The sequence below is a fragment of the Saccopteryx bilineata genome, chromosome 1, assembly GCF_036850765.1.
Source record: "Saccopteryx bilineata isolate mSacBil1 chromosome 1, mSacBil1_pri_phased_curated, whole genome shotgun sequence".
Classification (NCBI taxonomy): Eukaryota; Metazoa; Chordata; class Mammalia; order Chiroptera; family Emballonuridae; genus Saccopteryx; species Saccopteryx bilineata.
Window position 1 is genome coordinate 112,394,981 of NC_089490.1, and position 16,706 is coordinate 112,411,686.

Genomic DNA, 16,706 nt, shown 5'->3' on the forward strand with positions numbered 1-16,706 from the left:
CCTTACTCATCATATCTAGAACTTGTTTTCCCTTACTCTAAGCCCTGGTCACATTTTAGTTGTCAGCCTCCAATGTCAATCTGCTCAGCCCCCCAAATCTGTCTGCGTTTAAACTAGTCACTGGTTTGACCTCAGGCCTTCCCAGCACCTACACCCTGGAATAGCTGCTCCCTCCTCCACCATCTCCAGGCAGGTTTATCCTGCACCCCTTTGTTCCTGCCCCACAGCCACCTCCACTTTTCTGCAGGGACCTGGCCAAGACAGCTCTAGTCTTCACTCACCCAGTCCACTCACCATTCTATTTTGAGCTAAATCCTCTTTGACATAAGAGCATGACAGGTTCCACCACAGCTCCCTTCATAACTTGGACATTACTGTTCCCATCAAGTTTTAAATTTTCTTACTTTTAAATTTTCTTAAATCTAACTTTACCTCAGAACCTTTCACAACCAACTTAAATGATTCTTAGCATCCTTATTCCACCATCTGTTTGCATTGAAGGTAAATGTATTCCTTCAATGCACAAATCTTCACTTACAAACTAGTGAGACTAAGCTTCCAGTCTTTTTTTTTATTTTTGTATTTTTCTGAAGTGAGAAGCGGGAAGGCAGAGACTGACTCCCACATGCAGCCAACCCGGATCCACCCAGCATGCCCACCAGGGGGCGATGCTCTGCCCATCTGGCAGAGCAACCAGGGCCATTCTAGCTCCTGAGGCAGAGGCCATAGAGCCGTCCTCAGTGCCCGGGCCAACTTTGCTCCAATGGAGCCTTGTCTGCAGGAGGGGAAGAGAGAGAGAGAGGAAGGAGAGGGGGAGGGGTCGAGAAGCAGATGGGTGCTTCTCCTGTGTGCCCTGGCTGGGAATTGAACCCAGGACTCTTGCACGCCAGGCTGATGCTCTACCACTGAGCCAGCCGGCCAGGGCCTAAGCTTCCAGTCTTTTAATTCATCATGTCCAGTGTCATTTATAAGCAGAGAGGTCATTAGATGTACATGGTAAGAATGGAAAACTGAACTTTAATAACTGTTCTTCCTTGGTTTTTCCTACAGGAATTATAACATTTACATACATCATGTACATTAAAATGTACCACAAATGTGTATCTGGTCTTTTTCTTCCCATCCTCTATGTGTTCTGGACACTGCCGGTCAGATAGATGTGAAAGAGCAAAAGCTGGTGTGAAACTGCTAATGACCTGTGTTCCATGTGAACGCAGAGCATGTAATATCCCTGATGACCTCACCATTTTATTTTGAGCTAAATCCTCTTTGACATAAGAGCAGGACAGGTTCCACCACAGCTCCCTTCACAACTTGGACATTACTGTTCCCATCAAGTTTATAGCTGCAAAGAGAGGTCCTTTATCACATTTATGTATAAACAGGTACCAGTTTTGATTTTATTTCATCGTATTAACACACATGACATATCACATGAGAAATGCACAATTTACCCATTAGACAGCCTGCCTTATTCCAAAGGAACACTATATTCATATTAAACATTTATACAATCTTTCCACCTAACTTTACAGATGTCCTAAACCATTTCCCAGAATTTCTCACACAGAAGTCTAGCTTAGCCCTTTATAATCACCGTCTGTATCCTCCTAGTAGACTCCAGGGCTTCCCCTAGGAGCGCATGCTGAAGAGGGCCGGCCACCACGCCACCGCAGTGCCCAGGCAGCTCCAGGACTTGCGTCTCAAACTGCCCATTCAGCACGGTCATCTTGATCCCAAGAACTGATTACTTGATATTGACGATCAAGGACTAAAGGGTGTAGTGTATGACTACATCATAGTCACAAGAAAGAAGGGAGGGGCCCATGGTGGGTGAGAAATCCCAGTGATGGAAGGCAACTTTCTGCCCAAATAGCTCATCTGAACCAAGTCCCTTAACCCTCCTGAAGCGTACTCAACATTGCAGCCACTGCTTCCATTTCTTAAAAACGTTCAACACTTGTGACGGAACTGAAAGCAGTGAACTGTTACACATTGGTGTGTGTGTACATAACGCATCAAAAATTACTGTGTGAGACCTTGAGGATGTCTGATTACACCCCAAATTTAAAAGTATAAAGACAAATGAACTCGGATGACTTAACAGGACTTCTTCAGTACGGTAACAGTGCCCTCCCCGTGCCGGCTCCGCTTCACCTTAGACCCATGTCACAGCACAGCGTCTGCGTGTCGCCAGTCATGCTCATTGTTACAATCAAGTCAGTTCTGAATCATATTCTATGCTGGTGTTTAGCAGTCACCATAGGAAACATTAAGTCACATCCTAGTCAAAAGAGTGTCCATTTCTCAAACATAGGAAAACCTGAGATGTGAGTCAGCAACTAGCTACATTTACAGTAAAGAACAATGACACAACAACACCGCCCTTCCCAAAAAAAGCTGCTGACGTAAATTAAGGCTTCAAAAGAGGGTCATACTGTAGCTGAGAAAACCCAAGCCAGGAAGTTTAAAAGCAGATATGTACTATCACTTGTGTGTTCTAATCACCTCCAGTTTTCAGCTGCCAGGATGGATTCCAGTGACTGCAGGTCCGGGACTGAGAGACCGCGTGGTCCCGTCCCACTTTGATATGTCCTTTCTACTAAAAATGCTGAGGGTATTTTCTCAGTATAGCTTGGCTGTGGCTTCCCACTCTGCTCAAAATTCAACCACCTTGACCTCACCTTCCTATACTGTTTTATTGTGAACAAACTCTGAAATTCCTTACGTACTAAAGCCTATCTCAGCCTGATTAGTTAATCTGAAAGTCTAAGGAAATTATAGAAATAATACCCTCATCAAGGGGGAGAAGACACTGAGAAACCAGTTTCTTGCCTCTCTGCAGCAATTTTACAAACTTCTTTCATCTTTCTATAGTTTTTCTCCCTCTTGGTAACTTCCCTTAAAAGTCTACCTTATTGTTACATTTCACAAAATGTATCTGAGCAGGGAAACAAATGGAAAACATCTCCTCTGGCTGCTGCTCTGCTACCAACCCAAACATCTGGCTTTAAACCAAGTTCACCTTTATTTAAAGGATTACCAATCCCATTTTGAACAACTCTTTGATTTATAAAGAGGGAAGCCAACTTGGTTAGTCTCCCAACCTTAGCTTAAATCATTATGCTGCCAGATTCCTGGCTGTCACATTGAATCCTAGATGGTTTCCTTCTCTTTCATCTTAAAGCTGGAAGAAGGAAAGAAAATATTAACTACCTCCATCCAGGCCCAACTGGACATTTGTGCATTGACAGTCTGAATTGGTCTGAAAGTGTGACTAGCTACCTACCTATATTCATGGTGCCGAGAAAACGGGCTACCAGATGTGGTAGTGGTGAAAGCCCCAACTTTCTGTCTGAGGTACTGGGTTTGCTATAACGTAGATCTTGGCAAGGCCCCTAACGGTCTGAACCGGAGAATGATGCTCGAACCACTCAGCTGTCCATTGAGCTTGGATTTGTGCATCAGCTTTGGATGTGATCATTTCTCTTGGATTTACCATTAGGTTCTGTCCCTAGTAGGGTCTACCCACCCGACCCACAAGCTGGCTCAGTCTCAGCGCTAAGGTGCACTACGGAAGGACGGGACGAAGACTAGTATTTGAGATCTCTGTAGCACAACATGGAAACGGGAGAGGATATGTCCTCCAACATCAAACAGAACTGGACTTAGTAAGAACGAGAGGATGTGCAATTCATTGCATATAACTGTGTTCTCTGTCTACGGGGAACTCGAGCATCTGCCTTTTGTTGAGAGGACTATTAGCTGGTCTCTCAGACGCAGGTGTTGAGAACAATTCTGTTGATTCATCTTTTGCTTTTACACCGTAGCTCCATTCTCCAAAAATATATATGTATGTACATACATATATATATACACACATATATGTGTATATATATATATATATTTTTTCAGATTTACAGGGAACTTTTTTTTTTGTGAACAAAAAAAACCTGTCAGTCCAGTCACAAGGGTCTTCTCAGGAGACCTCAATGATTTCCATGCTGCCTGAGAAGCTCGACTGGCTGCCCACCTTCCCCAGTTCTTCCCGCGACCGGCTCTCGGACATGATGCTCTCTCCAAATTCCATCTGGCAGCTTCTGCGTTTAAACTGCTTCTCAAAGGGGCTCTCCTCGTGCCAGCTCCGCCGGGAGTCAGCCCTGTCGCTGGGCTTCTGCCGCCTGCGCACAGAGTAGACTTGGTCGCTGCACGTGGGCAGCTGGCTGCAGCTGTAGGCAGAGTAACCGGCGTTACCGCCGTAGATGGCCGAGGCAGAGTAGAAGTGAGAAGACTCTGTTGCAAAATACCAGCTATTAGCCAAGGAAGGGGTGGAGGTCTGGGGAGCCAAGATATCCGAGTGCCAGCCCTTGAGGCCCAGCCCAGCAGCAGACTGTGCGAGGTGCTGCTGGCTGGTGGAAAGACCGAGAAGGAAGTTGGCGTGGTAGTTGTCCTCCACACTCCCACTCCGATGCAGCGGAGACAAGAAGGACCTCTGGGTGGCGCCACTACTGCCGATTCTTCCTGAATGCAACCGCTTGCTCTGGCTGTCTAAAGGCCTGGCAGTCTGAGGCTTCTTGGGGATGCTGGCTTCCTCCTTATCTGGACTGCTTTCTGGAGTCTGCTCCGAGACTTCCTCAACTGGAGAGAACTGGCAGAGCTTGTTAGGCCCATCCAGAGTTGAGGAAGGTTTGTAGTAGTCCAGAGCATCTTCTGATGAGGAGAAACCATGCAAAGATGCCGCCATACTGGCAGAGTACGAAACCGACTTGATATCCAGAGAGAAGGAACGCTTGAGCTTATTGCTGTCTTCCAGCTTGTCCGAGGACAGGCGGAGCCCACTGAGTGCCTGTACCAGTGGGCTGTCCTCTAGCAGTGACGGCTGGGTGCTGGGCACACTGGCAGGGTGCCCTGCTGCCTCTGAGGTAGCAGAATTGGCACAGGGTGGACTGAGGGACATCTCACTTTTCTGTCCACCCTCTGAGACTGCAGGGACAGGTTCATTTGGCTTCTCCAGGTGCAGCAGCTTGAGTTTGCTCTTTGGCCCTGATGCTCCAGTCTGGTTCTTAATCTTCTTCTCATAGTCCAGGAGTTGGCCCAGAAAATTGAAGTTTGGAGATATAGTAGGTCTTTTTTCTTTCACAAATCTATGAAGAGAGGAAAGAAACAAAACAAACCCTGAATTTTATGGCTACACCTGAATTTTAAGAATATTAGGACCTCTGGCCAGTTGGCTCAGCGATAAGAGCATCAGCCTGGTGTGTGGAAGTCCCAGGTTCAATTCCCAGCCAGGGCACAAAGGAGAAGCGCCCATCTGATTCTCTGCCCCTCCCCTCTCTCGGTCTCTCTCGTCCCCTCCCGCAGCCAAGGCTCCATTAGAGCAAAGTTGGCCCGGGCACTGAGGATGGCTCCATGGCCTCTGCCTCAGGCGCCAGAATGGCTCTGTTTGCAGCAGAGCAACGCCCCCCGGTGTACATGCCGGGTGGATCCTGGTCAGGCGCATGCGGGAATCTGTTTCTCTGCCTCCCCGCTTCTCACTTAAGAAAAAAAAAATTTCATATATGATGTAAGGGTGCCTTCTGCCTGGCTCTACCTGGCAAAAGAGGGACTTGGGAAGACGAGCTGGACGAAGGAAGGAGGAGCTTATGCAGACAAACGGGAGACCCAGCTCATCCACCTCCTCTCAATGGAAGCTATTCAGGCAGCTCGTTTCTTTTGTCCCAATTTGAAAAGTCCCCATACAGGTCAGCTTCGTGCATGTATATTTACTGATTCCTAATTACATGAAAACCAACCACCACTGTCCACTAAGACACGCAGAGAACTTAGGTCTCCAGTTACTGAAGCAACGCCAGGCCTTGCTGTGTGTGCCGTGGCCGCTTGCCTGCCCTCCATTTTGAGAAAGGGGGAGGGGAAACCCAGTCAAAGGAATACACGGCAAAATCTGGCAACTCTAGAATGCAGGAGATTTTACTCAGTGGATGGTGTTTGACAGTGCGTAGTCTGATAATACTTGTATGTATCAGGCTTTTTCCGCACAATGGAAGAGACACAAAGTTTGAAGCAGAGTAGAAATTGTCAGTATTCTCCTGTAGCTTCCTTTCTCATATTTAAATTAGAACAAATGATACTTCCCCCGATTAGAAAAAGATATAAATTCACATAACAGGATAGAGATCTATTTGGACTTGTTATTCCTTAAACATAAAAAATAGCTGAGGATGCATTTGACGCATATTAGGGTAGAATTCATGCTAACTTATAAAAAGGCGTTCTTCTTCAGTTTTTGAAAAGACCATTTGAAAACCCCATCACCTGTAAAGAGTGTAAAATAATCATGATTGGTTCTAATCTGGTTACCCACCATCCTATCTCTTCATGTCTCAGGGCATATGAAAAGCCAGTCACACAGGACACATTCCTGTCCTCACCTGTAAGCTTCATCTAAGGACATGTCCATCCTCTTCATGATGTAGGCAATAGCGATGGTGGCAGAACGCGAGATCCCGGCCAAACAGTGCACCAGGACACAGCCATTGGAGGCTTTCGCTTTTTCTGTACGAGTCAAATTCAAGAAGGGTCAGAGTCTTTCCTCTGGCAGCTCAAAGCACAGCTCGTCTACTTACAGATACTTCCTTTCAGTATTCTTTTAAGGAGGTGGGAGAAGATAATTTCCCCGCCATTTACATGTAGATGATGAATCTCCAACATGTTAATAAGCAATTTGTCCCTAATTCCAGCTGACCGACTCCCATTCAGTACTTTTTACCATGTATTATTTTACATTATTTTTTAAAATTATTTTTTAAATTTATTGATTTTACTAAGAGAGGAAGAGAGAAAGACAGAAACAGGAACATCAACCTGCTCCTGTGTGTGCCCTGACTGGGGATCGAACTGGCAACCCCTGCACTTCAGGACGATGCTCCAACCAGCCGAGCCATCTGGCCAGGGCTCCCTTATTTAATAACTTTGCCAGAGTATAAATCCTACATTGTGATTACATGATTCTAACTTGTCTAGTATAGAAAATTTCAAAACTGCAGAAGAGGATAAAGAAAATAACATCCAAAACCTTAAAATTTAGCTAGTATTTTGTTTACCCATGTTCTCTGTCCATCTTTTTTTGTGTGGTAAAGAAATATTAATTTTTCCCCCAGTTTTGAGATAGAATTGACATATAACATTGTATTACTTTTAGGTATACAACATAATTTGCTATACAAAAGATAGTAAAATTTTCAAAATATTTTTCATTTCAAACATGTAACATACATTACCATTTAAACAGCAGGGAGGCAGGATGGTGGACAGACTTAATCACAATGGTATCATATCACAACTCAAACAGATGCTAGGTCAAGCTACTTTTAAAATGCTGACTCACAAAAAGAAAAAAATGCTGACTCACAGAACCTTTAGTATCCATTTTTGTTAGGAGACTTTTCTATATGCCATAAAGTGGCTCAACTTTATTTACTGAGTTTAAGAAAATTTATATACGATAAATCAGGTTTAGCAGGTCACATAACTGAAATCCAAGGGAACTGTTATTATCTCTTCCTCGATATCCAGGAGTTACTGTCTGATTGCACCATCTTAACTCCCCCTAATTGGTAGAAGGCCTCGTGCACACTGTTACGAGACAGGAACCAAGGCGACTGCACAAACAGTGCTGCCACCTCTCACTACTGAGGAGCCTTAGCAGCTGTCTTGTGGGAGTGGCTGAAGCTATCCCACAGAGCCTAGAGGCAACTATCCTGGTAACCAGTGCTCGGTTTCCACTCTAAACAATGCTGTGTGCTCACTGTGAGCTGCTGCCACGGAGCTCAAGTCTTCCCTTCTCATTCTTGTTTCAGTTGGTACCACCGTAAGTTTACCAAACCTTATATTAACATTCTTGTAATTAACACGTATCCAAGGAATCTGCTCTGGTAGCTGAATAATACAAGGCTACTCCAATCTTATTAACTGTTATAAATATTATAAATTTACAAATTTCAAATGTCCAAAAGACCACAGGGCTTTTGAGTAATATATGAACAATTAAGCAGCTTCCCTTTAGATAGGGAAATCAAACACAATAAAAGAGTACAAAGCAACATCAAAACAAATATGTACTATATAACACAATATTATACAAATCCATGTACATGAAGCCCTATGCCTCCCTGGGCCTACACAGTTCTCTTCCCTCTCTCAGCTGGATAGTATTTTGCTTATACTAGTTTCAGTATTTCCCCTTTTGCCTTGGCTGCTAAGAAGCTCAAAGTTAAAGGTTTTCACTCTATTTCAATAGGTAACTGTAACTGATTTTACTGTACCTTTCCTAGCCTGATATTTCTTGGTTCTAGCCCTTTTATCCCATTTTAATGCCTATGTGTGTGAAGATGTGTATCTTTTTATCTCAATCTCCTATAGCAAGTTGCTTAAAATTCTTATTGAAAGTAGGCTGGATTTAAAAAAAAAATTTATGTTGACAATATTCTCTCCTTACTTTAAAGACTTATCTCAAAATTAGACTATAAGGAACTAGAAGAATCTTGCTTCTAAAGTCCCCCGCCCCCCAAGGATTTCACACTGGCTACACTTAACCTGTGGTGGCACAGTGGCATTGACCTGGAATGCTGAGGTCACTGATTCGAAACCTTGGGCTTACCTGGTCAAGCCACATATGACAAGCAAGCAATGAACAACTAAGGTCAAACAACTATGAGTTACTTCTCACTCGCCCCCCTCTCTGTAAAATCAGTAAATAAAATCTTTTTTAAAAGCTTAAGAAAATACTGGCTGGCTGATACACATCTTAAAAAGCAATCTTCATAAAAATTTGAAAAAGATTGGAAAAAAATAATCATAGTAGTAACAGATATGTTAGGATGCTGAAGTTACAGGTTTCCTTTTCTCTGTTTTACAAATTTTCTGCATTTCACTTACACTGTCTTTACAAATTATAGCTCTTTTGATGATGTATTTTAAAAACCTAATGAAAAAGTGATTATACCAGAGTGGGGTTCATTGGAATATATTTCTTGGAAGAAGTGATTGCTCAACCAAGTCTTTAGGCAAAGGAAGCAATAGACACAGACCTGGCAGACAGAGGGGAGTACGTGCAAGAAAGCTCTCTGGTGACAAGCTGCTCAGAACACAGTCTGCTTGGGCCGGTGCGCATGCGCTGTGCAGGAAGTAACCAGGAGAAGGGTTCACAGGTGGGGAGCAGGTGCTGGACAGTCTTATCTTAGACTAAGGACTTGTGGGCAATTAAGGAGTCTCTGCAGTTTGGAGTTTTAAAAAAGCAGGTTACTACCACAGCAATTTTCTAGGTTAAAAAGGGGTGAGAAAATAACAGGTGTAAAAGGTGAGCAGAACCAGTGAAGACAGTAAGTTCCAAAGGCTGACGTAGAGCCTGACCAGGTGGTGGCACAGTGGACAGAGCGTCGGACTGGGATGCAGAGGACCCAGGTTCGAGACCCCGAGGTCACCAGCTTGAGCGCGGGCTCATCTGGTTTGAGCAAAGCTCACTAGCTTGGACCCAAGGTTGCTGGCTCAAGCAAGGGATTATTCGGTCTACTGAAGGCCCGTGGTCAAGGCACATATGAGAAAGCAATCAATGAACAACACTCAACAAAAAACTAATGATTGATGCTTCTCATCTCTCCGTTCCTGTCTGTCTATTCCTGTCTATCCCTCTCTCTGACTCTCTCTCTGTCTCTGAAAAAAAAAAAAAAGGCAGTAGAAACTGAGGTTACAGAGTACAACTCTAAGAGGGAAAAAAAAGCTCATAACAACTTTTATCACAGCTACTATTTATTAGCCAAGTGCTTTGCAAGACAGTCAAAAATCACTTAACTAATAACCAAGGGAAGCAGGACTCAAAGAAGTTTGGCTCCAAAGTATTATGCTCTTAATTACCCCCATGCAAAGTTGTCAGTTCGGTGTGGGTGAGGCGGGGAGGGGCTGAGGAGCAGTGAGGAGGGAGCAGGGCCAGTCTAAGCAGCCAGCGGGGCTGAGGCACCTCCGGAGTGCCCCACAGCACAGGCCGGCAAACCATGCTTTCTGCTGCCTACATTAACTGAAAACAAAACTCACACTCCATGGAAACCTGAGTCCTCCCAAGAAGCCCAGATACATACTGAAATTTAAACAATGAAAAGAAAAAAAACAAAACCCTATTGAATCTGTAAGTTATTAACTCCTGATACAAGGGTTCATCTTCTAATTATATACTCTGCCATGAATAACCATGGCTTAAAAGCACCCTGGAGTAGACTATCAACCATAGTGAACATGGGCTGTATTCCAAAACTAGCTAGAGAGTTTGCCTGAATTACTGGCTGGGATAAGGATGGGTCCTGGGGAATAGGGCCAAGCAAGTGAAAATATTTTCAGACACTACAAATAAATTACATGATGTGTTTGTGTGTGTATATTTAACCAACTTGGAATCTGGTACAGTACTATTTATATGGATTAGAAGTGGCAGGGTGGCATCAGTATCTCCCATGAAAGAAAAAAGTAAGTTGAGGGCATAGTTATTCATATTCCCTTGTCTATTAACCATTCTAAAGCTTAGATCAGTGGTTGTCAACCTGGTCCCTACCTCCCACTAGTGGGCGTTCCAGCTTTCATGGTGGGCAGTAGCAGAGCAACCAAAGTATAAATAAAAAGATTGATTTAACTATAGTAAGTTGTTTTATAAAGATTTATTCTGCCAAACAGCAAAAATCTGACATAAAGTACTTGGTAAGTAATTATTATTATATGCTTTAACGTGCTGTAACTCTGCTTTATAAATTTTATAAAGTAAAGTTACTTCTCTACTTTATAAATCACCATTACTGTGGAACCGGTGGCGGTTAGAAAATTTTACTACTGACAGAGATACAAAAGTGGGCGGTAGGTATAAAAAGGTTGACTATCCCTGGCTTAGACACTGTCACAACTTAACGGAATCAGGTTCTCTAAAATAGATTCTAAAGTCTTTTTTTTTTTTTTTTTTAGATTTTATTCATTTTAGAGAGAGAGAGAAGGGGGAGAGAAGCAGGAAGCATCAACTCCCATATGTGCCTTAACCAAGCAAGCCCAGGGTTTCAAACCGGCGACCTCAGGGTTTAGGCTGCAGCTTTATCTACTGTGCCAGCACAGGTCAGGCAAATGCACATTAACCACCACTGTTATATGCCTGATATTTCCTACAAGTACAATGAGAGGGATTAATTTTGTTTGTGATGATTTTAATATGAAATAGCTAAGCCATTTATCTTAAGATGTTTCACAGATGGAAACCCTTGGCAATCTGGAATCTTGGGAAAAAAAAGAATTGTTTCAGAATTACCCAGAGTTCTAAAAACATCTTGAAAATTTCTCTTGCAGATAGATGAAAGTATATATAATGAGAGGCTTAATTTACATAATTTCACTTTTTCAAAGGAACCGGGGTTTTTTGTTTTGTTTTTTCTTAGTCACAGTAACCAACTCAGAGGATTTAACTATGGAGTGAGTGCTCATATTTATGCCTCGGGGAGAAAAGAACAAGTCCTCCTCCTCCTCCTATGGCACACCTTGAGTCAGGCCTGCTATGCTGCTTAAGAGCCAGCAGTGCTCTTCTCTGTTCACCACCCCTCAAACCACACGGCAAACACACAACTCTGATCAGGACCCGCAGACCTGATCCCGTAGCACCTGAAGCCCTGGGTCGAGGTGTGGAGGAGGCTGGGTGGGGGGCAGGGCTGACACCGGTACAGATCAGGTCCTGTCACAACTAACACCAAGGAAACGAGCAACTGTGTGTGCGTGTGTGTGTTGGAATTTCATTAGCTCCAATACTACTTGAAATTACTGGTACTTGGATTGAGGCTTAGAAATCTTAAGACATAAAAGACTTTAAATTTAATGGGATTTGTTTTCACAGGATTTGCCTTTGCTCTGGGAAAAACACAACACCAAGGACAAAACAGTTTAAGGAAAGCCCCCAAAGCTTCCAAAAGTATTTTATAGGATTTGAAAAAGTGGGTAATAAATTTAACCCCCAGAGTTTAACTGATTTTCAAACACTTGCAAATACACATTGCAGATCCTGTCGGGCTTAACCTTGGTAGAGTTCATTAGACTTCATCAGGCCAGTCCCTCGGGGAGAGCACGGCACGCACTCGTTACCTTGGCCACTAAGTGAGATAAGCAGCATCATGTGTTTTCAGACTTTTGAAGTCTCCAAAATAGGCTCATATTCTCTATAGAAAAAAAGGGCGAATGGAAGAAGGGGGAACACCTATACATGAGACTGTAATCCAAAGGACTTCTAATATTACTCGAGCTACTTACCAATGAAATCTACAGATCTGTCCAACCATGGCAAAATTTTCTCACAAAAGCTATCATTCACAGGCACTCGCAGGAAGTGAGACTCGGGGATGAAATCCGGCTTCGGGCAGGTATTGCTGGCATTTAACACATAGCCGATCCCATTCTGTTGCATCAGCTCCTATGGAGGGGAAGAGCAATTCAAGTTACTAAGAACACACTGGCACGATCATTTTGAAAGAGTCAAGTTTAACGAAATGTTAAAAATTACTAGTTTCCTTGGAATCATCAGAGTTCATTCAATACTACTTTCCTAGAACTGGTTTATTCAAGTAGGTAAAATCCAAAAATCCAGCACAATAACATTTACAGACTTAAGCTAAAAATAGAACTTTTTTTTTCCCTGAAGTGAGAAGTGGGGAGGTAGAGAGACAGACTTCCACATGCGCCTGACCGGGATCTACCTGGCATCCCACTAGGGGGCGATGCTCTGCCCATCTGGGGCCCTTGCTCCATTGCAACCAGAGCCATTCTAGCACCTGAGGCAGAGACCATGAAGCCGTCCTCAGTGCTCAGGCCAACTTTGTTCCAATGGAGCCCTGGCTGGGGGAGGGGAAGAGAGAGACAGAGAAGAAGGAGAGGGGGAGGGGTGGAGAAGCAGATGGGCGCTTCTCCTGTGTGCCCTGGCCAGGAATCAAATCTGGGACTTCCACATGCCGGGCCGATGCTCTACTGCTGAGCCAACTGGCCAGGGCCTAGAATTTTCTTTTAAGGGCACAAAAGGCTGTTTAAAATGGTGTGCTTGCAGATCATACAGCACTTACATGGTCACCTCTCAATCAGTTGGTTATTAAGGGGAGGCGTAGAAAAAGAATACAAAATAAAACCATGACAGTTTGCTATGACTTTAGAAGATACGCACATAGAAGAATATTTTCTTCCCAAACTGGTTACTCTCTAAGATACAGTTCTATGCAGTCTTCTCGAAACTCTGAATATTTGTTTAAAGGCTAAATCTGTTTCCATCAGTTTAATTACCAACTCTGTATGTTGATGATTCTTAAATATATATACATATTTACCCTCTTCAGTTTCTAACTACTTATGGGATATCTCTCTTTGGATATTCCTCAGGCCTTTCAAATTCAAAATGTCAGAGGCTCAACACACTAGTTTTCTCCCCAAATCCCTATTTCCTCTCTGTAATCCAAAACTGGTTTATGGTAATAACATCTACCCAGACATCTGAGATAGAAAACACATCATTTCATTTTGCTTCTGGCTCACAACCCCCATATACAAATGGGCGCCAAATTCTCTTGGTAGCACCTCTCCCCGTATATCCTCTGCTCTCTATTCTCCATCACTACTACTCAGTGGTCAGTCCTCATCATGATAATATAAAAGCCACCAGGGAGCTCTTTAAGTTTGCAATTTTCCTTACCAAACCATAAGCTGAACAAACACTAGAGTAACCTTTCTCATAATTACCATGGGCTAAGTACTTTACCTACACTTTTAATTTCATTGTGTGTCACTGCCTGTTCCAGGTCCCATACAACCTTCAAATCCCCCAGTGTCACATGTATACCATCCTTCCGTGCTACTGTTCACACCACTCCTGTGCTTAGCAGACCCTGTTCCTCTTCCTGATGACTCTCTTCCACTCCTTCCTCTTTTGTTTAAATTAACCTTACTATGCACTCTTTCCCACTGCTGCATGATTAACCATTGCATTCTCTGTCCTTCCAAAGTACTTTGTTCACACTATTAGTAAGGCACTTAGCACATGTTATAATTAGCAGATACTTCCTGCCTCTCCTATTTATTAAGTAGTGAAGTAGTGAGAACTGGGACTCATTCTTGCTTGTTTTTCTATCTTCAGCACCCAGGCACACAGCTGTATTCAATACATGCTGCTTCAACTGACACCCTGTCTCCACCATGTTCCAGACAAGCCTATACAACCCGCTTCATTTAGTCATCCATTGCTGCTTCTCAGGAAATGTCCTAAGCCTGAAATAAGTCTCTTAAGCAACTCTAGTCACTTCTTCCTTTTCTTGTATTGCCACCTCTGCTACAAATCTTTTCCAACGACCTAAAAGACAGTTGGTCATTTTCTTCCTTTTTTACTCTCCTAAAACATACCAATTCCCTAATCCTGTCATTTACCATATTTGGCACAAATATATTTTACTCTACCTAAAAGGTGGACTTCATAAATCCAGTTCATGTATGCAACCTCTGAACTATGAGATGACAATGACAAGAAATAGCTTACAGAACTAGGCGAGCTTTTCAGACTGACCTTAAGTCGTGCCCTAACCCGTCTTTTTGAAGGTCTCATATGTTTCTATTAGATCAATAATCGGGTGGTGAAGATCTTAATGGTGTTTACTACTACAGCTTTTAAACTTTGGTACATGTAGCAAAGGTCGCATCTGTTTTTCTATGCTGAGCTCACCCACCACCGTTTCTCCCCTGTAAGAACAGCAATGGGTCAGGCAGGAGTGACTCAGGACATCAGACGGCTACTGAGGAGACTCATCCATCCTATTTGCCCTCCTTCCCCCTCCAGTGTTTCAAGTGCAGCTAGTAGCACAGCGCAAGTCTCTCTGCCGTGCGGCACTGCGATGTGCTGTGGGGGGGGCTTGCTGCTGCCGGGTCTGTGCCCTGTCCTCACACTGACTGCTGCCAGCAGCAAACTGCAGGTGCACTGCTACGCGGGACAGAGGGAAGAGTGGCCAAGGGGCAGCAGCCATCAGCCAAGCTCAACCTATTCTTCACTTACCATATAATAACCACAAAACATGCATTTAAATACATAGTAGCTTTATTTTCCATAATTGGCAAAGGGGAAAGGGGAAAAAGACATTAATGTGTTGAAATTGAGTGATGATAAACAAAATGCAAAAAAGGATTTTATTTGATTATAAAAATTTTACTTTTAGAAAGTAAACTCAATTATCCAAATACTTAACTATTTAACTCAATTATCCAACTGCTACCTGAAATTTTTTTGTTTTAAATGTTGTTTCCTTCTTTTATTGTCTTTATTTTTATTATTATTATTGTTATTTTAGAGAAAGGAAGGGGGAGAGGAGACAGAAATATCAATCTGTTTCTGTATGTGCCTCAACCAATGATCAAACTAGCCATGCATGCACTTCAGGACGATGCTCCAGCCAACCGCGCCATCCAGCCAGGGCCTGAAACTCTTTTCATAAATGGACAATTTTAAAAACAAAAAAGCAAACAAAAATCCTAAAATGTCACCGTACAAAATTTAAGTATGATGTAGGCACTGAATGAAACACCATAAATAAGCAGCTGCTCATTGGGGTTGGGAGTCACTCTGTGGAAGTCAGTTAAAAGAGAAAATCATTAAAATGATATATATAAACTTGAAACATTTCAACTCAAAATAAATAAATGTACATACATTAATTTGCTAACTTCCAATGCAGAACCATGGCTTTTATTATTATAGGTTAGCTGCCTGGAGTTCTTAAGCAAATCACAACCAAGTGCATCTACAACTTATGTTACTATTTCTTTAATGGGCAACAATATCAGAACAGAATTTCTCGAGGTTATGACTGTCTCCTAAATATTTTACAGTTGCCTTCCTCCCACCTAGCTAGAAAAAAATGTAAAGTAAGTTGTCTTTTCTGAATCTTTTGAAAACATTTAACTTAGATCACAGAAAAATAATCCTCTTTCCTCATTCATATTTCATTGGTATATGTAATATTCTAATTAATGTGCATAATTATAGTAAGTACACTGGCCTAACCAGGTTTAAGAACAAATACAACTGCCTCCTGAGAATGGTGGAAGTAGGCAGGCTGCAGCAGAGCCCACCATCAACACGAGGCAGGCCTGCAGCTGCTGAGTGCCGCAGGGTAGAGATGTCAGTGCATCTCTGAAGTCAGTGTTTTCTGATGAAGTTCCATATAACTCTTCATTTACTTGTTCTTCTGATTAGTCTTAAGTGCATATAAGTGCCTGAGAGGACATCTATGTCAACATCTTTCTTTTTTAGCAAGGAGAGCAACAGGGATGGACAGATAGGAAGCAAGAGAGATGAGAAGCATCAATTCTTAGTTGTGGCACCTTAGTTGTTCATTGATTGCTTTTTCAAATGTGCCTTGACCAGGGGGCTCCAGCTGAGCTAGTGACCCCTTGTTCAAGCCAGCAACCTTGGGTTTCAAGCCAATGACCTTGGGATTTCAAACCTGGGTCCTCAGCGTCCCAGGCAAATGCTCTATCCAGGGGTCCCCAAACTTTTTACACAAGGGACCAGTTCACTGTCCCTCAGACGGTTGGAGGGCTACCACATACAGTGCTCCTCTCACTGACCACCAATGAAAGAGGTGCCCCTTCTGGAAGTGCAGCGGGGGGCCGGA

General features: G+C 43.1%; 1 protein-coding gene across 5 annotated transcripts in view; it reads right to left on the minus strand.

The window, feature by feature from the left end:
- Positions 1-1,370: 1,370 nt before the first annotated feature.
- DUSP16 (dual specificity phosphatase 16) overlaps positions 1,371-16,706 on the minus strand; it is a 107,310-nt gene continuing 91,974 nt past the window's right edge. For all 5 annotated transcript variants that reach the window (XM_066264493.1, XM_066264502.1, XM_066264474.1 and 2 more), the window contains exons 6-8: positions 12,319-12,478; positions 6,429-6,552; positions 1,371-5,144 (exon numbers count right to left, since the gene is read on the minus strand). In XM_066264493.1, coding sequence (XP_066120590.1) covers positions 3,980-5,144; positions 6,429-6,552; positions 12,319-12,478 — 1,449 coding nt within the window. In that variant the 3' untranslated portion in view covers positions 1,371-3,979. The remainder of the gene's footprint in view (positions 5,145-6,428; positions 6,553-12,318; positions 12,479-16,706) is intronic.